The 25454-nt window shown below is 58.8% G+C and overlaps 1 protein-coding gene across 1 annotated transcript; it reads right to left on the bottom strand.

Annotated features, from left to right (window-relative positions):
* Nucleotides 1-1447: 1447 nt before the first annotated feature.
* On the bottom strand, nt 1448-24928 carry GRID2IP (Grid2 interacting protein; the record flags this gene model as incomplete). The annotated part of the gene is made up of 21 exons (XM_084296185.1): nt 1448-1519; nt 1817-1981; nt 2071-2189; nt 3084-3213; nt 3601-3687; nt 4428-4583; nt 5011-5207; nt 5896-5973; nt 6937-7024; nt 7857-8270; nt 8471-8796; nt 8894-9011; nt 9337-9434; nt 10102-10203; nt 11694-11848; nt 14119-14302; nt 15909-16003; nt 16889-16958; nt 17279-17364; nt 17824-18078; nt 24915-24928. The coding sequence occupies 21 exons, from the start codon at nt 24926-24928 to the stop codon at nt 1448-1450; spliced, it is 3009 nt and encodes a 1002-aa protein (XP_084152311.1).
* Between the last annotated feature and the right edge of the window lie 526 nt (nt 24929-25454).

Here is a 25454-nt window from a genome sequence, read left to right as displayed (position 1 = left end):
AAGCAGTGTGCAACACCCAAACTGGGGAGTGGAGCTGAGTGCACGTTGCCCTGTCACCACCATCAGTGGAGAGGAGAGACCGAGACGGGCAGGGCTGGGCTCCGCCGGCACAAGGCTGGAAACTACCTGGCACTTGCAACTGTATGGGCTGAAAACGCTGTGAAAACACTTCACTTTCTACAGCAGGGTTTAAAAAATAATGAAAACGGAAGGTGTGATGGTCGTAAGGTCTCCCATAAATAATGCACCGGTTGGTGGTTCTGCGCTTCAGCACAGGCTGCAGGAAGAGCTCTTGCTCTGGCATCGACGTGCAGAGGCTCACCGAGGCTGCGGCGGGCCGGGAGGTTTGAGTGTGTCGGGTTGGAAAGGCAATGGATGCATTTTGCACGGAGCAATGCCTCACAATATTAACGCACGGTAGTTCTGCTGCCGCAAAGCTCTTGGGGTGCTGCGTTGCCTGGAGGCGCATGCACTGCCCGCAGGGTGCTGTTAGCCCTTTTGTCCTGGTGACAGCTCGCAGGGAATTTAATTAATGTATATAACAATCAGCTGTTGTTGGAAGAGGGGCATGAATGCTTCTAGAGTTCCCTGGGCATATCCAGCACAAACTGGTCACATCATACGGTGCACCAAAGGGACTGCAAGGACCCCAGCCCCTGGCAGCGGATACCAGAGGGCACAGGAGATGTTTCTGGCTGTACTTTGCTGTCCCTCGGGGCAGTACTCGAGGCTTCAGAGGGCTCCCTCTCATGTGTAAGCTACTAAGGATTTTGTGCTTTTCAAGGAGGCACCAAAATGCTCAGGGCTTTGTGTCTCCTGGCGAGCTCAGGTAAGTCACGGGCTGATGACATCAAATTATCAACAAGATTTTTTATCAGTCATTGCCGCGCCTTTAAGCAAAGCTGATGGCCAGAAGGGCTCTGGGGCTTTCCTTGCTCTCCTGAGCAGCTGGGTACAACCAGCCTGGACCCGAGGTTGGCACCACACGGGTGTGCCGTGGGGTTCTGCAAGGTGCTGTCTCTTCCTCTGCTTGGGCACGAGGGGACATCCTGCACGAGGGGCAGGGGCCCTGCGCATGCACCACTGGCCACGGGGACAGGGGACAGGGGCAGGGCTCCCGCGACTGCTGGTGCCAGGACGCAGGGCAGCGGGGTTCAACCTGGGTGTGTCTGAAGCCCTTGATTCTGCAATACACTTGAAATGGAGGATGCTAAGAAGGATGCTGTCAAACCAAGGCGGTGTTTGCCTTCCTGTGCCCGTGCCTCACCCTCGCTTCCATCTGTGACCGTCTGTGGTGCCCGTTCAGTGTCTGAGCTGCCCCAGCCCCTCGGCCCGCGGTTCTGCTCGGTGGTAGCAGGCAGCAGCAGTGTATTTACAACCAAACTCAACGGGAGCAAATTGCACTTTGTTGGCAATAAATGGTTGCACCTCGTGTTGCCACGGCCTGTCACCAGGCAAGGGGAGACGTCATCCTGGGGCTGCGCTGGCTCTCACCGACCTGCACGTCAGTGAGTGCCCGCTGCGGGGAGAGAAAGCAAAGAGCAGGAGACGAGCATCAGGCAAAGGCAGCTGCTGTGGTCAGGGAGAACACGGCACCAGCACCGGCCTCTGCACCCGTCACTGCCCCCCCAAACTGCCCCATGGCACCACCCACCCAGGTAGCATTACCCACTCGGTGCCACCCGCCCTGGGGTGCTGCCAGCCAGCCTTTGTTAACTGGGGGCCACAGCTCCGGCTTCACCCTCCCCATGGCCGGTGCTTCGCCCCCATTTAGCAGGAAACCCCCCGCTGGCTGGCTTTGAGAAATACAACTCACCTCGAACTTGCTCATGAATTCTGCAAAAATGCCAAAGAAAGATTCTGAAGTTGTCATTTTAGAGTCTTCCCCGAAGAAGGACAGCACCTTGCCGAATTCTTCCATGGCCTTGTGCTGCAGGTCATCCAGCGAGCGCATGGCGGGCTGGGCACTCTCCAGAAAGGACTGGGAGAGATGGCTTAAGGGACAATGACAACTAAATGTTTTTTTTTTTTAAGTCGTGTTGGGGATTTGGCCCTTTTCCCAAAGGATACAGTCATCACGATTGCAAATCTGTCCTCTGCGGTAGCGGGCATGTTGTGGCAGGCCACCTGTATGTCGCTGACGGTGGTGTGGAGGTCTTTGAGGTCGGCCGTCAGCGTTCTCTGGTTCACTGCAGAGCAGAGAGGAGCCAGCAGCGTTACCTGGGTCTGGCTGCCCTCCTGCCCCTAACACGGGCAGCAAGCGGGGGCCGTGGCAGGGGTCGGGGCTGCCCAGGGACACGCAGCTCCATGCACCCTGCTCTGTGTGCTGCCTGCCCATGGGGTGCAAAGAGCAGCCGGGCCAAGTGTAAAATCCAGCTAGGAAAGTGACCTTCATCAGGGGAAGATTTACATCTCTGGGCCTGAGTTTTCTTCTTTCTTTACCCCCCGTAGCACCAATTCCCAGGGGAATTGCTCGCAACCAGGAGGCGATGGCGTGCAAGGGGAAGGCAGCCCCATGGCTTGCCTGCAGCCAGCCTGCTGGGACCCCCCCACTGCACACAGATGGTAACCCTGAGATCTCAGTGACCATTTTAAAGGCAGCTAGCCAAGCTGTGTGATCCTCAGTCCGTGCAAAACCTGCGACTGGACTGTGAACCCCTAACTGCGAGGTGGTGCAGGCTGCAGGCAGGAACAACGCTGGCACCAGCCCTGGGGTGCTGTGCAGCGGGGATGGACAGAGACAGGGGCTGGGTGCAGCAGGATGGCTTCTGGCACTTCCTACTTCTGCTGCTCATCAGCACTTACAGGGTACACCTGAACTCACCACCAGACCTTCTCGTGTCAGAAGGAAGGCTCAGCACAGAGACAGCCGTGTCTGGGCACTGCTGGGTGCAGCAGCGTGTCACAGCCAGGAGCACCCCTGCCACTAAGCTCGTGCCTTTCCTGCCCCCTCCTGTCGCTCAGGACCATTCCTCCTGGCTCGGGTCACCGTCCTGCTTGTACCAATGCTCATGGCCAGGCCTGTACCCGTACCAAACCAGGAGGCAGTGCGGATGCTCTTGCAGATGCTCTCATTCGGTTACCTTTGGCAGCGAGCGGCACTGTAGGAAGATCCTTGGCAAAGCCCAGGAGCTCTGGGAAGTGTTGGCTAAGTGATTTGGCAAGGATGTGCAGGAAGGTGGATTTCCCATCAACAGTCTTGGTCGTGTTCAGCTACAGCAAAGCAAAACAAGTTAGCAGACCCTGTGCAGAGCAGGGCTGGAAGCACCCAGTGGGGCTGGTGGCTCAGCCTGTGTCCATTCCCGTTCCAACATTCAGTGTTTATGCAGCACATTACACCCAAACAGGAGGCGCTGAGATGCTAAGCAGTGCCCCCACCCTGCGGTGGGCTGTATCCCTGCTGGGACGGAGCCCACACAGGGCTCTCGGGGCCAAGGCCTCCGGGGCTGGTGCTGTGAGAGGCCCCTGCCCTGCCACTGGGCCCTCACTGGGAGCTGCAGCACCCAGGGGTGCTGTAGGAGCACAGGCGTGATCACAGGTCACTGCAGCTCCCGGCACTGCTGCCTCCAGCACGAGGAGGAGCGCGCTCGCTCTCCTTACCTCGGTGAGGAAGTTGATTTTAAAGCCTGTTGTTTTGCCAGTCTTGGGCTGCCCGTTGTTCAGGTAGTTTCCCATTGCCAGCACAAACTGCAAACACAAACGGTGGTGAATGACTGGCCAGCCTCCTCCAGCACTTGCACTGCCCCATCCCCGTCTCCTTCGGTACCTTTGGCACCTGCTGTAGGGTCAGAGCCGCACCAAGAGTGCAGCTTACGTTAGTGCTGCCCACGAGTCCCTTCCCTCCCCTGCAGCAGTCAGGCAGGACTCTCCTGCGGCCAGGGGCTGCCTGGATCAGCTCCTTTGCCACTTTCAGCACAATATGATCTTTCAGATCTTTAAGGGTATCTTTTAAAGAAAAAGCAGCATTCCAGCAGGGCTGTTTCCCCTCCAGAAGGCTGACTCCTTATGCTGTGGCTTTGCAGCACCAGGGGCACAGCAGGGCCCTCAGGACCACCTGGAAGTCAGCCTGGGGCTCTCGGGATTCCTGCTCTCTGCTCGTTAATGTGCAGCCAGCCACTGCCTCCCCAGCACTTAACGAGGTGTTGGGGTCACTGGCCAGGAGCCACCAACGCGGTTCATCTCTCATCTGGAAACGCCTTCAGTCACACCGTGTTCCCATTCATCCCACCTGCTTTTTTTTAAAGCCAAAGCTGGATGAATTAGCATTAATTTGGGGCAGCTCATCTGAGTCAGGCCAGCACCCAGCGGTGGGACCCTGCGGGCCAGGGGCCGGGGCCACACAGGGCTGTGCCACCCACCCCACCTCTGAGGGCCCCGGAGGTATGCCAGGGACCCCAGCAGCTGCTGCCCACGGGGACAGTTCTGACCTCCAGGATTTTAGCCAGCTTCTTGCTGCTTTTCAGCTCCAGAGAGGCCTTGCAGATACACTCGTAGCTCGCTTTGATCTCCTCTGTCTTCTCCTGCAGGGTGGTCTTAAAATGTAGGCTGCGCAGACGGATCTTGTACTCTGGTACTGACAACATCTGAGAGCAAAAGGAGGAGAATTACTGCTGTCACCTTTAACCAAATCCTTCCTAGATGACGCTCCCTGGTGTATTTCCCTGTGCTTGAAAATGGTATGGTGCTGCAGGAGAAGGTTTGGTGCCCATACCCACAAGTGTCAACAGAAAGTAAGTCAGAGGCGGGCAACGTCACTCTCAGCACGCAGTAAATTTTGTGGTATGCTTCAGCTGTGAAACTGCCACTGCTGGGAGCTCCTGGACACCTCGGGCATCGGCACAGGAGGTCCCGGTGATGGGTGCCCCCAGCTCTTCCCACCCACAGCAGCACTCGGAGCACATCAGAGCCCCGCTGGCTGTGTGCTGCCTGCTGTGCCCTCCTTCCCCTTCCCTCTGCAGCACATCCCTTGGGCAGGGCCCCGCACCCGGAGCACCTGCATCCAGCAGGTACCTGCAGCACAAACTGGTCGGGCTCACTCAGCTTGCCGGGGTTCTCCTTGTAGCTCTGGAAGCGCTGCACCTCCTCCCCATCCGGGGCGTAGAGCAGGAGCTGCTTGATGTGAGAGGGCTCCAGGCGGTCCGTCTCCATCGTCATGAGGATCTGGCGCAGCTCCATGTGCGAGAGCTTGAGGTGGGCGATCAGGATGGCTGCGGGGAGGGATGGACATCAGCAGGGGGCCAGGGGCCGGGCTGCCTGGCAGGACGGGGCCAGGAGGGGAAGCACAACCTCTCTGCGGTGCGAGAGCAGCCTGGGCTTCGTGTGCCCACACTGACAAGGGCAGCTGTGGGAGGAGGAAGGGCTTTCTGCCCCCCAAGGCCCTGCAGAGGCTGCAGGGGTGGCTCAGGAGTCACTCGCCCCTGCACTGACCCCAGCCAGGCTATTGCAACATATTTCAAGCACATCCATTTGGAAAACTGTGGGAACTGGAAACCGAGCCCAGAGCCTCCCCCACTGCCACATCGCTGCAGCCCGGGGAGCCGGAGCTCACAGGTCCCACCAAGCCCTCCCAGTGCTCCTGCCCACCACAAGCACTGGAGATGTGGCACTGCCCCCCCTTGGTGCACGGGGCAGCCCCACACACTGCTCTTCCCCTGTCCCTTGGAGGCCAATGAGCCACATCCCATCCCGCTCCCTCGTCCCAATGCCCATCCTGGGGGCACTCGCAGCGGCTTCTGCTGGGCTGCAAGAACAGCCCCGGCCAGAGGAGCCGTGCTGGGACTGTGCTCCTGGGACTGTGCTCATGTAGCCTCCTTCCTGTTACCTTGCCAGTTCTCTACATCCCTGGTCCCATCTCGGGGCCCGTTTTGGGGGTGCATCACCACGATGTTTACTTACATGTGTTGTAGGCCTTTTTGTGGGACAAAATTTCAACCACGTCTTTCTTTTTAAAGGTTTCAGGCAAGAGAGTTGGCTCTGGAAGAGAAACTGAGAGATTTAATCATGGGTAAGGACAGGCTCTGCCGGCTCCAGTGGGAAGAAAACTGCTGAAAACAGTGAAACCATGAATGAAAGTGAGGAGAGCTGATGCTTTGCACACAGCAATGGCTCCGGGAATCCTTGAATTCTGCGATTCAAAGATCTCCTGAATGGAAGACTCAGTAGGAGCTGAAAAAGGTAAAACAAGAGGTGAAATACACAGAAAATCCCAGACTGCCCAGAAACATCCCCGAAACAACAGCCCCTGAGAAGGGTCCCGTTTCGTCCCACATCCACCACCGAACCCCTCTGAATTTGCCCTCCCCCAGCTGGGCCCAGCCCGCATCTGCTGTCACTGCTACACCTTACAGAGGTAGAACAAAAAAACATTACTCGTAATGCCCTCTACGGGCAGAGAAATGTTTTCACAGCTTTTTCAGGGCTGAGTTCCCAAGCAGCAGAGCTGCAGTTTGCTCCCAGCCCGCAGCACAGCACCGCCGGCTGTCCCTGCGGGCACTGCCTGCCCGGCACACGGGGAGCACACCCTGTGCACAAAGGTGCTGCAGGTTTAGGGCTCTGCTCTGTCAGAAGCCAAGCCTGTCATGGCAATGAGGAGCATTTTGGGACACGACAGCCTGAGGGCGGCCGGGCAGAGCCGACTGAGCATGAGAGTGGGAAGCAGAACGGGAGCAAAACCAAACGGCTGAGTCCCACCGCCCAGCCCGACTGAAACGCAGAGCGACAACAGACAGCGAGCACGGACAGCGGCAGCGAGGAGGACTGAGGGAGTTACACCACCTCCACCTTAACTGCTGGTCGCAGCACCCCACATGTGAATGCTGCTGCACTGCCCCGAGCCAGCACCCCGCTGCCTGGGGGCCGCTCAGCCCCAAACCCACAGCCGCACACCCCCGGCCCTCCGGCTGCCACCGGCACCTGCCCCAGAGCTCCGGTACTTACTGGTTGGTTTCTGCGTCCCAAAGTGCAGCTCCAGGTCCAGGTATTTGACCATGTCACTCAGCTTGTCGTAGTCCGAGTCTTCCCCGAGCTGCAGGAGGAGAAAAAGCGGGTGGGTGGCTGCGCTGCCCCCCGGGACCGGCGGGCACTGCCACCTGCACCGTGCCCCTTCCCTCCAACGTCACCCCGGGCTCTGAAAAGCCCAGGACACGTTGATGGCACCGTCCTTATAAGAGGAGGGTCAGCCATTGTGAATCCCCTGCTGAAAACCTGTGAATCGCTCACTGCTTGCTGAGCTGACCTCGTGGGACCCACTCTCTTTCGAGAAGGGAGGAGGAAGCCCTGAGATGACTCCTGTCAGCATTTCCATCTGTCCCTGAAGCTGGCCCTGCTGCCCCACAGGCTCATTTCGCTGTTGTCCTGCAGCTGAAGCCCTACAGAGCAATACTGCTGCTCCCCTACTGCTGGGGCACACTTGCTGTACTAAAGGATCAAGTAAGAAATCCAGAGGTTTCTGGAATTCTTTGCATCCAAAAAATCACCAGGAAAAAACATCTTGTTCCCCAGAGTGCCTGAGCAGAGGGAGCTGCCCACAGGGATGCAGGGCTTCAAGTGCCTGCTGCAGGGCAGTGCCTGTGGGGCTGGACGATGATCCCACAGCTCCAGCCAGCTGCTCAGGACAGGAGGAGAAACACAGGGGCTGGAAGCCGAACTCCACCAAGGCCGGCTCCTCCCTACAGCGACCTGAATCCCCTCCATCACCTCAAGTCCATGAGGCCAAAGGCTCATCACGCCTCACTCCTTGCCTCTGCTTTGCCCCCCAGTGCTCTCAGCACTCTCCCCCCCACTCCACTGCCACCCATACTCGTGGTTTCCCATTGATAAAACCTCCTGCAGCCCCCATGCCCCCACCCGGGCCGTACCTGCCCCCAGATTGTCCCTTCCGAGTTCTCCACCTGCTCCCAGCGCAGCCTCTTGACGCTCATGTGGTTGGTCTCGCTCCTGCGGTGCAGCAGCCCCCGGTGCAGGGGGGGCGCGCAGGGCACCGGGGGGGGTGGCGGCGGGGGCGGAGGGGGTGGGATGGGGTGCAGGTGGCTGATGAGGGATTTGGGGGCAGGCGACGCGCTCGCCTTGGCGGCCTCCGCCTTCGCGGGGACGGCCTGGGGGTCGTGGAACTGCAGGGGGGGCGGCGGCGGAGGGGGGCTGAGCGGAGGGGGGGGGATGTGGTCCGAGAGCGTGGAGTAGGTCAGGGAGCTGCCCTCGTCACTGCTGCTGATGTACTCGCTGCTGCTGACGTCGTTGGTGACGTAGCTGCCCTGGTCATCGTGGAAGCTCATCTGGGGGGGGAAGAGGGAGAGGCTGAAGGAGGCTCCTCGTCCTCCATCCCCAGCCACCAGCCTCAGCGGGGTCCTGTCCCCCTCTGCCCCCCACCCAGCCCTGGGATGTGTCCCCAGCCTGGCACGAGATGCTCCAGGCTGCCACGTGCGGGCTGGTGGAGATAGGAGAGACCGTGCGCCGAGCCCAGCACCACGCTCACCTCCTCGTAGTCATTCTCGGGGGTGAGGAAATCATCCACGATGGTGACCCGGTGTCCCAGCTGCTCGCTGAGGGCGTCCAGGAACCGGTCGGTGTCGCGGCTGCGCGGGGGCCTGGAGAAGGTGAAGAGCTTCTTCCGCCGCGACAGCGGGCTGAGCGGGTACTGCCGGTGCCGGGGGGACGGGGCCGGGCTGCTGTCCAGGCTGACGTAGGGGTTGGACTCGGTGCTGCTCGGGGACGGCATGCTGCTGTGCAGGCGGTAGTAGCACTGCTGGGAGGCCAGCGGGTCGCTCGGCCACGAGACCGGCACCCCCGACTTGCGGGAACCTGCGGGACAGGGCGCTGCCGGGGGTCCTGCACCACGACGATCACTGGGTGAGCCCCCCTGAGCTCCCCAGCTCTGCCTCGGGAAGGCAGACGGTACCTGCAGTGCGCGCTGGCTCCGGGGCAGGAGGCGATGCCCTGTGCAGGGCAGCAGTGCCCATCTTGCTGGCGAAGCTGCCCAGCAGGCGGTTTTCCAGCTCTGCGTACACAGCCGACATCTGGGGAAAAGGGCAAGGAGCTGCTGGCAGTGTCCGAACTGAGACCTGGCTTGTGACCCCTCCCCAGGGACCTGCGATGTTCCAGGGCACGACGTCCAGCACAGATGTCCTTTATTCTTTAAAGGACTGCTGCACCCCAAACCTAGGCTACCCTGACTTTCTGAAGCTCCCCAGGAGCCTCCCACAAGGCTGCAAGACAAGGACAGACCCCACTGGTCCTAACACTGTACTGGTACTAACGCCATGAAGGCAAAAGTCCCACGTTCCTGGGGCAAAGCGCTGCCAGGAGCCCTCCCCGCCTCCCACCCACGGGTGACAGCCGCACCATTTTGGGGTTGGGGGTCTCTGGCAGGGACGTGCCGTCCCCAGCCTGCCTCTCTCCAGGGATCAGGCGAACCGGGACCTCCACGGTGTCACTCTGACCTGCCGAAGGAAGACACAAACCCGTCAGGAGCACCCCATGCTGTGCATGCCCCCAGCAGCCCCCGACAGTCCTGACCCGTGAAGGTCCCTCCCATCCTCTGCCCAGCCCTCACCCCAACCAGGCATGCAGCAAAGCCCCACGAGCTCCTGGGGCTGAGGGCCCCAGGGATGGGTGCAGGCAGCCCCGGGTGCAAGTGTGAGGGGCAGGGGGTGGTTTAACGTGGCAGCAGCAGCAGCCACCCAGCAGTGAAAGGTGGCGTGTACCAGAAAACAAGCACAGCTGAGAGACAATCCTCCTGTGCCCCTTACCTCTCTACTCAGCTTGTCTAAATGGGAATAAATAAAATATATTTTTTGATTACTGAAAACCCCGTGGGTTGCTGACCCTCGCAATTCACTTCTGAGCAATGGAAAGGGCTGGAAACAACGTTCAGGCTCAGCTCAAGTGGCTTCGTATTGGAACTGCTTGTTTCAGCTGTTCCAGAAAGCAGGGATTTCCAGACAAAGACTTTGGGCCCACCCCATCCCAACCTCCACCTTTTCCCACCGTTGGTGCTCAGGGACAGGCCAGGACACCGACCTGGGGCAGAGCACTCGGGCGCAGCCCTTGGGACCCCAGCCCCCTCCTCCCCACACCGGGAGCCCCGCGCGGCCCCGTGCCACCCACCTGCAGCCCCCCCTTCCTCGGGGCGGGGGGTCCGAAGGCTGCCCCGGCACAGGGAGGCCCCTCGCACGGAGCTGCGGTAGCGCTCCTCGGCCTCCGGCTCGGCTGCGGCAGAGAGATGCCCGGTGAGACATGGGGAGCTGTGTAGGACCCCCCCATGGGGCTGCCCCCAGCCCTTGGGGCACGCAGCCGCTCTGCCCCCCAGCCCAGGAGTGGGACAGCACCAGAGCACTGCCTGCAGGAGCCACGCTAATGAGTTAATTTGTGTGCAGGTCAGTGCGATGGCTCAGAGGCTCAGACACAGCAGGACGAGGATACCAGAGCACCGGGCTCCCTGGTATCCAACAGACTGACGGTCACACAGCCCGAAACACACCAAGGTCAGAGATAGCCACCGGGTCAGGAAGAAGCCCAGGTGAAGAGCCATCCAAAATTCGTGGATCTCCGGCCATCCTGCTCCCATATGTGGACACACATCATGCAAAGACCAGAACCTGGGGTGCTCACAGACTGCCCCTCGCTGCTGAGAGGCCGAAAGGTGCCAGGGAGCAACCCGTGCACAGCGTGGTCCTGGGAGGCTCAGCACCGTCCTCCTCTGTCCATGGCTGGGGACACCTGCCTGGCATCCCTGACATGGGCTGCTGACTGCAAACATACAGACTTCCCCCTGAGATCTTCTCAAGTTTATAAACTCCATTTTTAGGGTCTTAGCTCCTAGGAATATCCAACAATTTAGGTACATCGAGCCATGATTTCGCACACACAAAAGCAGTGGAAATTGTGCAGATTAGGTGAGCAAATACCCCTCAGTTTTCCATGGGGTATTTGCACCAGGACTGCTCAGCTGTTTCTCCCTGTGAGGGGAAAAGCTGTGCCAAAAGAACTGTGCTCTTCGAAAAGCCTCTCTGAATTCAAACACCTTCTTCATACAGTTTTACCTACACTGAGTCTCAAATAAACATAACAACAAAATGCAAATGGCCTAGAATAGAAGAATTTGAAAGCAACTCAGAAGCCCAAATCCAAAGATTAAAGCATTTCAGTCCCAATTTGCCCTCCACTTTCTGCTGTCTGAGTGCAGAGCCCGTAATCCTCACCGAGCCACGGCTGGTTTTGTGTTGCCACAGCAACGAGCGATGCTGGCAGCAGAGGCGGACCGCAGGCATCCCTCAGGGGACAGGGACAAGTGATGTCTCTGGGCGAGCTGCGCTCCTGCCACCCCTCTGGCATCATCAGGTCGAGATACCCCCTCCTACCCCAGCGTTAACAGCAGGTGCCCGTGCACAGCTGACTGCTGCAGACCTCCCAAGACACCGCTGCCATCCATCACCTGCCTCTCTTAGCCAAGCGCTGCCCCTCGGCCACCCATTCCCTTCCTAACCTCCAACCTCCTGAGCAGCCTCTGAAGCCCTTTGCTGCCGCAGACAACCTCTGCCACTGCACCAGCACCACCTCTCCTCTCAACCTCAGGCTGACGGTCACAGATCAAACCCTCATCGGTGCCAGGAGCCGGAGCCGCGCTCTGCACGGGGCAGCAAGGGGCAGCACCAAGCTCCCTGGGGGCCTGCGAGACACGGCGGGGGCTTTCCTCTCACCTGCCAAGGACTTGTAACCAAGAAACCTGGCAATCTTTTGCTGGCAGTGCTCCTGCTCTTCGTACGTCAGCAGCTGGTAGATAAACTGCCAAATGACTTGCTTGGCTGGTGTGTCTAGCACCGGGTACACATCCACAATAAGAGTGTCAATATTCCTGCAAGATTGGAAAGAGAGGGCTAGGCAGTGAGCACGTCCTGAGCTGCACAGCCCCAGCACACAGCTTTGTGCTTCCCGGCCTGCCTCTCGGTGCGAGCACACTGGGTCAGATACACCCAGAGCTGCCAGCGAGGGACCGAGCCCTTCAGGGCGAGATGTCAGGGACGTGGAGCTGTGCAGGTGGTGCTAATAATGCACAGAGATCTCCTGGGCCCAGCAGCACCTGGCAGCCGGGCTATAAAACCTGGTTCATGAGGCAGGCTGGGCTCTGGGGGAGCTGCCTGGAGGAGCCCCAGAAGGCAGAGAGGTGCTGATGGCAGCAGGCTCAGGTAGGAGCATGCTGGAGAAGAGGGCTGGGCTGAAGGCTCTGCTTCGTGTTGGCTCTGCGGTGGGTGGAGGTGGTGGAAGGGCTCTTGAGAACACCAGGGCTGAGCACCAGATTCAGGGAGGAGGATGAGGCAGCTCAGGGAAGGAGGGATGCCTCAGGAAGAGCTGCCTCCTGAGAGCTGAGGTCAGGCTGCTCCTCTGCTGAGAAGCTGAGGTGGTGATCTGAGGCCAAAGCTTCCTGCAACTACTGCATCCTGACTGCAGAAGCAATAGCAAGAATTTCTAATAAAGAAATGGAAGGAGACTCTGTATTTACAGCAGATCTGTTGTCTTGATATTAACCCCATGGAGCATCCCTGTCCTCTAATGAGCAGGGACCAGATCCGTGAGGAAGAGCTGAGGGGGGAAAGGGGTTATTTTGCTCTCTAGCTCTGTGCTGCTTTGCTTTTTCTGTGGAGCTGGGCTCATCTCCTGGCTGCCAGCAGCCTGTTCCCTGCTCGGAGGTTGGTATTTTGGAGGTGCTGCAGGGGCAGGTGCTGCTGTGCCCTCTGGGCTCGCTGTTCTCCTGGTTTGTGGCAGGCTGAGCTGGCCCAAGCCCAGCTGTGGGTGTCCTGCTCCCTCCTGTGCTCACAGCTGGGAAATGCTGCTGCCTGCTTGCTGAGCCTGCAGGCAACATAAACTCAATATTTGGGGATTTCTGCCCTTCTCAGGGCAATTACAGGTCACAGCTAGCTCACCTGGGGCACACAATTAGCTTATGATGAATTATCGTGAAATGGGGCAGTTACAGGTGAGACAAATTCCTCAGGAGAAGGAGCCCATGCAGCCCTGGAGCAGATGAAGGTGATGGCCCTGGGAACAGCCCTGCTGAGAGGGAGCTGCCTGGCTCTGTTCACAGGACTCAAATTCATACCCTGGTGCTGCAGAGCCCTGCTCAGGTCTGCTTCTCCCAGCTGCAGACCCTGGTGCCCCGCAGCTGTTCTCACACAAATGCCCACTAGGGGAATCCCGCAGAAGCAGAGTGGTCTCGGGAGAGCTCACAGCAATGACTTCTGCTTTATTGTGGTGGAGGTAGTGACTGCAGGGCCCCAGGAGGGTTTGCTCAGCTGCTGGGGGGGGATTCCAGCAGCTGTGCCTCCCTCAGCACCTGCAGGCTTGTGGGCAGCACAGGGCTCTGGTCGCATTGTGGTGGTGCAGCCCTAGTGACGCTGCTGGGAGTTTGTCTATTGCTGCCAGTGACCTAAATACAGAGGGGTTTGTTGCATTTCCTTGTAAAACTGAGGACTCAGATCCTTATTTGACTTTTTATAAAGCAGAATGCTGCATGAAGGCAGCAGGAGCCTGCCTGGCTCTGCCTGGTGCATCCCCAGCCTGTGGTGGGAGCTGGGCTTTGGGGGGCAGCGAGCACCTCGCAGCACCCTGAGCAGTGGCTTCTGCACTGCTGTGCAGGAAGGTTAAAGACCAAGGGCAAAAAACAAGGTCACTACAGCAAGTCTGGATGCTGCCCAGGGATGGGTTTCAGCCCTGCAGCAGGACAAGGAGGACGTGTGCAGCTACAGGGTGAGGGCTGTGCAGCTGTCCTGCTGCAGCCAAAATGCTGGGAAGAGCACGGAGCTGGGAATGGAGCGTGGTGAGATTACTGCCAGAGGCAGCTGAGAGCCTGCGCTGTGGGAGACAAGGTCACCTTACGGTGGGGTGGGGAAAGGGAGATGGAACTGACCTCCAAAGCTAATGCATCTGACCGCCAGGACACCTGGTAAGAGATGGGCTCAGCCTCAGCTCTTTCCCTCAGGGAAATGCACAGCTGGAGAGAGGGATCAGAGCTCGCTGCTGACAGCCTGTGAGGCTGAGGTCTGCTCCTGCTGCAGGACTGACCCTGACGTGGGCATCGCTACCTGTCCTGTTGGCAGTGTCAGAGGAACGGGGCTGCTGCCGAGTTACCGATGTTGGAAGAAGCTTTCCAGGGCTTTGCAGATGGTATAGCGCTCAGGTGGGGTGAGCAGGTGCTCCAGCTGCTGGTGGAAGGTCCTCCCTTGAATCTTGATGCTAGAGGGGAGTATCTCTGCAACCCACTGCAGGGAGGTGAGCGCGGAGGAGGCGGTTGGGGAGTCAGCAGAGTCAGAGTCTGCAAGGCGCAGGTAGAGAGAAAAGAAAGTTCAACAGCAAGGGGCTGGACTGGAGCCACAGGACGTGCCCTGCAGCAGCCCCGTCTGCTGGGCAGGAGTGAGAATGGTGCAGCTGGGGCTGGTCTGTGCCTCCCGGCTGGAAAACCACACAGGTTGTGGAGCCACAGTGCTGTAACCTGCCTCTGGGTGCCCTGCAGGCCTCTGGCCTCCCTCCTGAATGCAGCATCTGGGCCCCACAGGGTCCCTTTGGTCTTGCTGGGGTCTTTCAGGCTGATGCCTGTGTCCCCAGACCACTCACACCCTGCTCCACCTCCTGGTTTTCCCAGAGCATGAACACCTCACTCCATGGAAATACACAGCCTGATGTGCGGGTGCGCACATTGCTGCACCAGGGAAGAATCAAACAGGTTTTGGTCTCTGGATGGCTGATATAAGGTGCTTTCTGGCCAGCCTGGAGCAGGGGCTGCCCTTGCCTTTGTCCTGAGCCATGGGGAGCTGGGCTGGCTGCTCCTGAGCTCCCAGCTGTGCCAGCAGGCCCAGCAACCTGCCCTGAATGGGCAGGGATGTTCTGCCTGGGCTGCTCCTTGGGAGCAATTTGGTCAGGCTGCTTCTGCATTTGTCTGGGAACACATGGGTGGCATTCCCTCTCCTGCTCTCCAAAGCCTGTGCTCAAACTTCAAGGCACGTCACGATAATCACTGACCTCAGGGGCAGCACCAGTCAAGTGCTACCTGCAAGCAAGCTGAGGCAGGGGATGCTTTGGTGTGCATTTCACATGCTGAGCCTGGAGCAGTGCGGGGTGATGTACCCAGCTGGGAGGGGGACCTGGCCAAGCTCTGGGGTGTGCTTGAATGTGGGAATGTGGCCAGGGCTCTGGGGGCAGAAATCCCATCCTGTCTCAGCTTCTTTCAAGGGGCTGAGTGCTGCTGGCCCTATTGATGAGCAGTGAAGGTCTTGTTTTTGTTTCTAGGGCACGTGCAATCAGGTTGGTAGCACTGGGCTGCCAATGTGGAGCTCAGGGGAGTCTGACACTGCTCTGGCTGGACAAGCCACTCGCTAACTCCTGCACTGCAGAGCAGCACCCCAATAACGCACTGACCCTGCTGCCTTCACCCTGCTTTGGGAACACCACAGCAAGCCCCGCGCTGAGCTGTGGTGCTGAAATCACTGACAAATACCCGCATCACCCCCAGACACCCTCCTCCCGCTGACACGCTCGCCAGCAGTGAGCTAAATTATTCATAGCAGCAGCAGTTCTTCTGAACAGCACAGTCCGTGCACGACCGCGGTATTTGCACAGCGACCATGGATGCACGGGGTTGGGTTACTTCAGCCAAGTACACGGCACAGACTGCATGTGGAGGACGCTGGACAGGGCTGTCAAGGACAATCACACAGTACACTGAGCCTTCTGGACAGCAGCCAGGCCGGGGATTAAGCCTGACCCCAGAAAGCCGGCAGCTGCCTGCCCCAGCTGGAGGCAGTGCCTGCAGCGTGCTGAGCCCATGAGGGTGTGTGGTGCTTCCCTGCTGACACGGCAAGTTTGGGAGCCCTCAGATTTGGGATTCCTGTTAGCTCCGGGCCCCTCCTGGCCGGCACGCTTACCGTTGGAGAAGTTGAGGATCCCCTCCTCCACCACCAAGGTGGGCATCGCCCCGCTGCCCTGCAGCATCGACACCACCTTGTCGTGGGAGCAGTTCCTGCGGGGCACAGGAGAGCCGGTCAGAGCTGCCCTCCTCTGCCAAACAGCCCCGGCTGGCTGCTGGCAGCCCCTGCTGCCCTGGCTGTGGTCTCCCTGGGCTCTCCATCCTTGCCTGGCTCCAGCTGTGCTGATCAGACCGGCAGCGTGAATCACGCCGTGATGCTCCGGGTGTACCCGCAGCAAGGAGTCAGCGCGTGCGAGCACCTCCCAGAGCTGTTGTGCTACATGAAGCCAGTGTGACTTCAAGCTACGCTCAGACCCAGCAGATAACTCTTCATTTAAATGGTACTGCTGTGGTCTCTGCTTGTCCCTGTTCTGCATGGAAAGAAAATGCGAGCTGGGTGTGAAGGGCACATCTGTAGGCAGGCCGGTCTGCGTGGGAAGGGCATGGGCTGACCCAGGATGGTGCCTGCCAAAATGTGGGCTCAGAGGACAATCTTCAGCTGGGTCTCCTCTGTGTTCTGGCAGTGCTGCATCAGCCAGCAGTTTGCTGGATCAGCCGAAATGTGAGAACTGAAGCACTGACAGAAGCATCAGATGTTTAACCTTTAAATATTCATCGCTCTCTCTTATCACGTAGCCTGCTCTAACCCTTTGCTCTTGCTTTTTGTGCAGAAAGTCCAAGCTGGTGAAATACGGGCTGCTGCCACTGTAAAAGGAAGAGCAGGGCTAGAGCTGAAATGCTCCTCTTAGAGCCAGTTTCATAAAAAAATATTACAGGAGATGTCTTTACGGGGCAAAAACCCTCATACCCCAGCAGCCAACTCGCAGACACCCAGATCTGGTCTTTGTCACACGAAGGTGAACAAGGAACACGACCGTGCTGCCCCCCTGTCACTGCCCAGAGTCCCCCCGATCCCAGGGGCTTTAAGGAGCCTCTTACCTCATGTCCAGGCCGTTGAGAAATAGGATTCGGTCTCCAGCTTTGAGCGCAGCCTTCTCAGCTGGGCTCCCTGCACATCAAGGGAAGGAGAGGGGCTTCAGCTGCTGGGCCCCTGCCCACTGGGCTCAGTGATGCCAGCACCCAGCTTGCACTCAAAAGCAGGTGTGGTTTCAGACTACTCACTAAATACGCCTTCTACTTCTCAAAACAGGGAGTGCATAAAACCAAGATAAATCCTACCAAAGTTATTAATTATTCAACTTGGGAGGCTCCACCACTAAGCCTTGTCAAAGTCCCTTCTGCTATTTTCTAGCAAACAACAAACACTTAAAATTTCACGTTCAGCCCAGGGCTAGGTCTCTGACTCCTGAGGCCGGCAGCTTTTCTTACCTGGCAGGACAGACTCGATCCACACTGGTGCATGTCCACGTAATGTGAAGCCAAAGCTTTTGTTGCCTTTATAAACCCGCACGGTTCTGCGGGTGAAAAAAGCAAATGAGACATCAGAGCCTGACAAGCGTTTGGTTCTTGTTTCCTTCCCCAGCCCCACCAGAGCCCCCTTTCCTGGACCCTCCCTGGGAGGATTCCCCAGCTCTGCTGACAGTCCCAGTCCCACTCTGTCTGCCTTGGATCTGGGGCTGGGAGCAGAGCAGGGCAGCACCAGGGCAGCTCGGTGCTCCAGGGCTGCCGAGCTCTGGCCATATGGGCAGCGGGAAGTGGGTTAATCCCTTGTGCACCACTGTCCTCCCCTCCTCCTGCTGCTGTGGCACCCAGACACCGCCGGGGCAGGGCAGGGTGATGCAGCCTGCTGTGTGCCTGGGCATCGTGGCCCATCAGCAGGGCTGAGCATCCTGCATCCCTCCCAGCACCCTCCCAGCACACCACCATCCCCTCCCGAGCGCCGTGAGCTCGAGGGCACCCGGGGGAGGCATTACCTGCGGGCAGCACCCGAGGGCACGTTGCTGGTGATGAGCGAGGTGCTTTTCCGCAGGCTCCTGCTGGCCTCCTCGTGGCTGCGGGGCACGGAGCTGGCGCGGGTGGACACGAGGAGCCGCTCCTGGTGGTCCTCGCTCCGGCTGCGCCGCAGCCGGTTGCTGTGCTGCTGGCTCTTGGAGCGGCACAGCTTGCTGATCAGGCTCTGCGACACCACCTCGTCGAAGCGCTGCCGGTGCTTCTTGGGGATGAAAATCCTGGCAGACAGGACAAGGGAGGGGGTGAGGATTGGGGTCGAGGTGGCCGTGGCACAGAGCTCTGGATCCTGCTGTATCAGGGAAAGGAGAGGCCAGAGCAGCACCAGCCCCTGTGTGCTGTCAGCCTCAGCCCTCCCCAGAGCTGTGAGCACCAGGGCGCAGGGCTGGGGACACCAGGGATGTCAGGAACAGAGGGAACCCTGGGGACACCATCTCCTGCTCTGTCCCATGCACAGTTCCATCAGGGTGAGGAAGTCAGAGCTCTCTGCTTGCAGAGACCACCTCAAACAGCTCCTTTCCTCCTTGTGTCCCATCCCAGACCTCTTCAGCCACTGGCCCTGGCATGCCAATGACAGGGTTCAGCTCAAGACTTAAATGAACTCTTTTTCCCCCAACAGCAGCTCAGGAGCCAGCCCTATGGGGGAAAATCTCACTCTGTGGAGCCTGTCCTGCAGCAAACCTTGCTGCTGCTGAGGGCTGTGGCTCCCAAGGAGGCTCAGAGCAGTGTTAGGAGGGGATGGGATGGGTGGTGTTAGCAAAAGCAGAATGAGACTCTCTGCCCTCCTCTGGTCCTCTCCCTGTCCCTGCTGTCCAGGCGGACAAGCCCTGTACAAGAGCCCCCAGAACACCTCCAGACCCAGCCTCTTCACCAGGACCCACACGGTGCCACTGCCCATCTCCTGCCCAGGCCCTCTGCTGGGAGCCCTGCGGCTTTCGCTCCAAGCTGTGGCACTCCTCCCGTGCTTGTTGCAACGGGGGAGACGCTTTGCTTTTCCTTTCTCTTTTTTTCCCTCTTGCCATCACAGCCGCCAAACACCGACACCTCGTTCACCTCCTCCCACCCTTTCCGTTTGCACATTTGGGGGCTCCTTGAGGAGGTGTTATCGTTATCTCCTGGTGTTTCTATAGCAACTCCGTGCGCTGTGCCCAGGCTGTGGCTGGCTGCTGCAGCTGCACTCGCTCGCCAGACGCCGCCTCGTGCCCCTCGTTACTGCTCCTCACCTCCGCACACAGCCACGCTCCCTGCGCTAGCAGCAGTCCTGGCACCCGTGGTGGGTGTTGCTGCCAGGCGCCGGGAGCACATTTCACACAGGGGGTGGCAGGGGTGCAGGCAGGATCACAGCAGGACGCGGGGCAGGATGCTGCTGAGCACCACGGCTGGCTGAGTGGTACTGGGGGGCTCCAGAGGGGCTCCTGGGCATCACGTCCAAAGGAACCTGAAAGCCTGGATGAAGCTGGAGGAGAGGAGACCTCCAAGCCCAACCCTCAGACCAGGAGGTCTCCATTTGCCTCCTGAGGACAGGCAGAGCTCAGAGCAGCTCGTGCCCTCCCGCTGAGCCAGAGCAGGCAGATTGCAGTTGGGCCCGATGCTGACATATGCTCGCACGAAGCATTTGGTGATAATTTAAAATAAGTAACACGTTGGTACAATTCACAGTCAATTTGTGATGAAGCAGCAACTAGAAAAGAGCGAAACCGTGCTAATGAACCGTTCCCCCAGCTGCACACAGGCGTCTGCGGCCCCGTGGCAGGGAGGAGGCGAGCACCGGGCAGCAGCGGGGCCGGGCTGCGCTCTCCTCCCGTGGGGAAAGGTTTTGAGCCCCTCGCAGGCAAAACGAGCACGGTCTACGTTTCAGCTGGCCAAATTAGCTCGGTCCCACTGCTGTCAGCAGGACCGTCCCACTTTGCGCTGACGGCTACCTCACGAAAGGAGCTGAGGAGCAAGGTACAGCTGGCTCGTCGCAGGCACAAAGACATTTCTCTATGGATTGGCTCAGTGTTCAAAGTGAAACTGCGTGTTAGAATGGAGAGGAGCAAAATGACTGGTAAAAATAATCCTATTAGAGCACGCAAATGATTTTCCTCCTGCGAAACCTTTTGCAGAGAATTTCCAGAGCGGCCTCGGGGAGTGCAGAACGGCCACGGCGCTGCTGGGGGACCTGCAGGGCAGTGCTTTCGTGTTTTGGCTGGCCTGAGAAATTGCGTGTGCTCAGATCTGCTCCTTAACGAGCAGCACACCAACAAGGCAGCGCAGGGCATGGCGCTGGCCTGATGCTGCAGCTCCAGCGCAATGCACCCACGCAGCACACACCGACACCAGCACCAGCACCAAAACCAGCACCAAAACCAGCACCGACACCAGCACCAGGGCGGATGGTGCCCAGCACTTCATGGGAAACCACAGCTGCCCCGTGATGCCCGGCCATTCCTGGGCATCCCTGTCCAGCACCCGGCTGGGTTCCCTTTCTCCAGAAGGAATTCTGTGGCAGGGCTCTCCCTGCAAGCAGCTGGGGACCAGGCAGCCCAGCAGCCCCACAGTGCTGGGGAGCCAGGCAACACCGGCCTCGCACCTTCATCTTCCTCCTCTCCTCTTCCTCGTGTGCTCCATGTCGGCTGCACTCCCTGTCAGAGTGGGGATGGGAAAGGTGTTCCCAGCCCTGGCCTCAGTGGCCCTGCACCCACTGCCCGGCCCTGCAGAGCCCCAGCGCACTGACAGCCCTCCTCTGTGGAATACCAGGACACGTTCTTCAACAGCACTCAGTCTGCACCAGCACCAATATGAATCCAGGGCATTTTCCAGGCCAGGAGAGGTCCCCGAGCGCTGCGAGTTGCTGCATGCTCCCACGGGGCTGCGAAATGCGGCCGGCAGAAGCCCGCCTGCCCTGCCCCGTCACAGCTCTCCGCCCTGAGGCTCACTTCAGCAGAGGGTGGTCAGCATGTCTCAGTCTTTGTCCACTCCTTTTAAAACTCACAGACAGGTCATTTGCAGCTCATCTCCTCGCGGATATTCCTCTTTCCTCAGCTGGCACTTGCTAAGGGTTTCCTCTTGCCCCCGCCAGCCCAGGGGCCTCCCCCTGCCCAGTGCTGGTGCTGTGCCGCGCTCTGCAGCACCCACAGCTTCCACCACCTCCCCGGGGACCGGCCGTGGTGCCCAGCCACGAGGTCTCCCCGCTCCGTGCCCCTTCCCACCCCGGCACCAGGCAGCACCCCAAACCAGCCTGCTGGTGGGCTACGGGCACAGAGCCACAGCAGACCCATAAGAGCTCTTCCCACCTCCCCAGCCCCAATTTTTGCTTGAGCATTGCCCGACTGCCCCAGCTCGCCGTGGGGGCGCAGGATCTGGCCAGGCCAAGGCAATGCTGGCAGCCGTGGTCCCCTCGCTGGCCGTGCCCCGCCACACGTGAGGGAACGGCAGCAGAGACATCGCGGGGATGCCCACGGGAGCACCAGCCCTGCCCGGTAAATCTAACCCCGGGCACCGCACGCGGAGCGGCAGAGCAGAGACGTACCGAAAATGCCGAGAGAAACTCCGGTCCTTTCCCATTTGTCCAGGTGCGGCGGGAACAAAAGGGAGACGCTTCAGCTCCTCATGCAGCTGAGATTCAGCCTCCGCTCACGCCCACGACGCGGATCCAGCAGCCGAGCGGTGCCAGCGGGGCCCTGCCCTGGCACCCCGCGGTGCGGGGAGCGCGGCCAGATGGGCGGCCAGCAGCGCCTGGGCTGCCTGCCCTCACCTCGCCTCCCAGCGCCGGGGTTACCACGCGCCGCGTCCTCCTCCTGTTTTATCAGTTCTGCTTTAGCGTCTGCTTTGCCTTCCCTTCTCCCCAGCACCAGCTCTGCCCCGAAATTCGGCTGCGAAGCCTTTTGCTTTCCCTAAAACTGCAGCCTCTGTAATTTCCAGCTGGAACTCTCTGGGAAGGATGCTGCACAGAAAGGAGGGCACGGCTCCACGCCGAACTCCAGGGGGATGCCTCGCTGGTGCTAATTAGTTGACTTCTAAAGTGCTTCTGTTTAAATTACATGCCGCTGTAATGGGTGAGAAACCTTAAAGGAAAACAGCAACGGCACGGGTGCGGCGCTGCTCGCGCACGGCGGAGCCACCGCGGCCACCACGGCCACCGGCTCCAGCCCTGGCTCGTGGGGTCACCGACAGCAGGGCCAGGACCCGACCTCAGCTTTCTGCCTTCATGGGCCCAAAGTTGTGCTGCGGGGCATCATTCACCCCCATCATTCACCCCCAGGGTGACGCAGCCGCGCATTGCATTAGGGATAGAAGATAAAAAAAACACAAGTTTTTTTTTTATATAATGCCGTCTTTAAACACAGCACTGCCCTTTGATAACGAGGATGTGAAGCTTCCCAGAGCTGCAGAAATAAGACACGATCTCCAGGCAGCAAAGCAAAGAAAAATGAAAAATGTATGGTTTAGCCCCAAAACAGCCATCAAAGGCCTGACCTTGAGTCTGTCGCTTGTGCAGAAAACACATCCCAGGGTGGATTAAAACACTGAGCTACATTTGGATTATGTCTAAATTATGCCGTATAAACAGCTGCCAAGCTGGAAAAACACTTCTGCCCCGATAATAAGCTGCAATGCTAAATTTCACACGCTTCTGTGACAGAAAATTCTCACCCATACAGTAAGGAACTGCACAGATCTCAAATCTGATCTGCTTTTCCCTGCCTGGATTCCCCTACTGACACCTCTGCGGAGTGTAGCTGGGCTCTGGGCACTCGTCCCATGGTGTGACAGTGGGGACGGGCAGGGCCGTGCTGCCCTCCAGCCCCGCGGGGACGCAGCCGCAGCACCAGCGGCACTCGCAGGTGGAGGGCGCAGACCTCTGGTTTTCACAGCGGGTTCTCCATGCAGGCAGGGCTCCCATCCCACCCCCCGGAACGGAAGGCTCAGTAATCCTTCATCTGGCCACAGCTGTTTTGCAGAGGTGCCCGCTGCTGCTCTCATGGAACAGGACTGACGGCGCTCCTCCACCCGGCAGCGCAGACGCAGAGCCCACCGCGGCCCTTCCCAGCCCCTGGCCGGGGACCCCCCTACATGCCCTGAGCAAAATGCTGCCGAGAACCCCCCGGTCACCTTCCCCTGCCAGCCTCGTGCCTGCACCATGCAGGTTTTTGTTTGTTTGTTTTTGTAAGCTGTTCAGCATGGGAACACCAGGACAAATGCAGTTTCTGATGTTTAAGACACGAGAAACCCCTCAGCCCAGGCAACTGAGTTCCAAAATCAAAGTTGGAAATCAGTGTTGGTGTGAAAGCGGGCTCCGCTGATAAAATCTGCATTACAGCAGCGGCTTGATTTGTCAAACCAAATTAATCCCATAACAGATTTTGCACCGAGGCATTTTGGTCATGACCTATTTGAACTCAGCTGCAATAAAAGGGACTTCGCTCCCAACTGCTTTCACTGCTGGCACGTTTTTTTTTTCCTGCTGCCCTAATTCCTTTTTTGGGCCATTTAACATACGTCTGGCTGTAAGATTAGTGATTTTTTATAACGGAAGCAAACCAGAGCTGCTTTTCCTCCGTTATCATCCTGCTGCCCACACAGCCATGCAGTGGCCCTGCCCAGAGCCCGGGGCAGCAGCTCGACGCAGCGGGCTCGGCATCACCCGTGCCTCACCCAAGCTGCACTTCCAGCCCCAGCGAGGAGGAAAGCTTTCCCCAAAGCCTGCAGGCAGGGAGACGTGGGGAGGGGGGCAGGCAGGGGAGCAGCGCGATCTATCCTATATAAATCCTGATGAAATGAAATTTCTTATCCAGAGAAAGTCACAGATGGCTGGTGCATTTTAATGCGGGGACATGCCAAGCGATTTTATTGCCGTGAAAAACAAGCCGAGACAAATAGATTGTTTGGAGCATTATTAAAATGAAGGCGGTGGGATTTCTCCCGTGATAAGGGAACCCCCGTTGGGCAGCGATTTTATCTTTGTCAGGGATCAGAAGCGGCTGCAATCACAAGTGAGTTCGCTGCAGCTCAGCCCCCGTGCGGCCCCTGCAGCAGCGGGGACACCTCTGGTCCCTGCCTTGGCTCCCAAATCGAGCAGGGGCAGTTGCAAAGGCAGCATGCTGCAGCCGAAGAAGTGAAGGGACAAACTACAGCTGACCGTGTTCTCCTTGCAGCAGAGTGAAGCACAGCAAATGACCCAAAGGAGACCCACGACAACCTCTAACAGCCCAAACAGAGCTGCCTCCCGACGAGTTAACACACCCTGGACCTCAGCGCACCCCACTGATCACGTCCAGGTTAACGGGACGGTGCCTGCACACGGGGCATCCGCGCTGGTGGTCAGTGCATGAGCTTTTGTAACAGTAAAGGTCAACGGGGAGAGAGGAGATCTGTGTGATTTCCATCACCCCACAGATCTGATGTTTCAGACATCGCTGCCAGGAACCGAAACAACACCGGCATGGGGATGGATGCTGCTGAGGGCAGCACAAAGGGAGACAGCGACCGGTTCGCGGTGTGTCACAAGCTTTAAGCCTCACTGAAACGCAGGCAAGGCTCTGTCTGCACCACTTGCCTCCAAGTGGCCCGGGGCCACTTTGTCCCCTGAGCCCCGGGACAAGCCCTGGGCACTGCTCAGTGCAGAGCTGATGCGATCCCTCTGCCGGAGCCGCAGCTCTGCCCTGGCTCAGACATCTCCAAAGGTGAGCAGTGCCGCGAGGCGCACACCCCCGGGATCCCCCTGCCCCACACCACCCACCGGCCCCTTCCCCTCCCGGCACGCTGCAGCCCTGCACACGCAGGGAGCGGAGCCACCAAACCAGGACACGGGACACGACCCCGGCTCTGGCGCTCGCAGGCGATGGAGGCACACAAAACGAGAGATTTCCCTTTCCCCCGGCCGGCAGAGTTGTGATGCCCACAGAGCCTCTGGCGGCAGCAGCTCGGATGCAATCTGGATGCAAAGAGTTAATTAACTTTTCACACATCTCGTTTTTGCGGTGCCGGGGGTTGCTAGGTCTGAGAATTAAGCTGCTTTAAAAGCATTCCCCTCCCAGCCCCCTCGGGTCCCGGGGAAGGTCTGTTTGGTACTTACCCGAGACAGCTCATCTTTCCCCCTCGCTGCTGCTTTTCATCATTCCTGAGCAGAACTACAACTGTGCACTTTTACTACACGGACCAACCATATGGGCAGGGGATCTGAGCGCAGGGAGGAACTGGCGCAGCACGTGCATTATCCCTGCTATCCACAACCCAACGGATGAAGAAAATGTCAGCAAATTAAAATCTGCAGGAGCTTAATTCTGGGCAAATAGGATGGAATCCATTTGAGCTAAACGGAAAGAAAAAAAAAATAAAAATAAAAAAAAAAACTCGAAAAAGCCCAGCCTGAGGACAGCCGGAGGAGGAGCGCTGTCTGCAGCCCCGGTCCCTGCGAGGGCGAGCTCTGAGCTTTGTGCTGAGTCCCGGGGTCTTGGGTTACGCTGCACAGCAGCACAGCGCGGGGAGCACTGGGGGAGCCTGGGCAGGGGCACGAGAAGGAGGAGAGTGGCAGCAGCCCAGAACTGAACACAGCTGGTGCAGGGGGAAATCCAGCCAGGCCAGCACCAGGACAGCGGTGGACGGGGATGTGCCA

The sequence above is a fragment of the Netta rufina genome (assembly GCF_964035555.1).
Source record: "Netta rufina genome assembly, chromosome: 15".
In the NCBI taxonomy this organism is placed as follows: domain Eukaryota; kingdom Metazoa; phylum Chordata; class Aves; order Anseriformes; family Anatidae; genus Netta; species Netta rufina.
The sequence above is the reverse complement of the archived record's forward strand: the minus strand, read 5'-3'. Positions and strand labels throughout refer to the sequence as shown.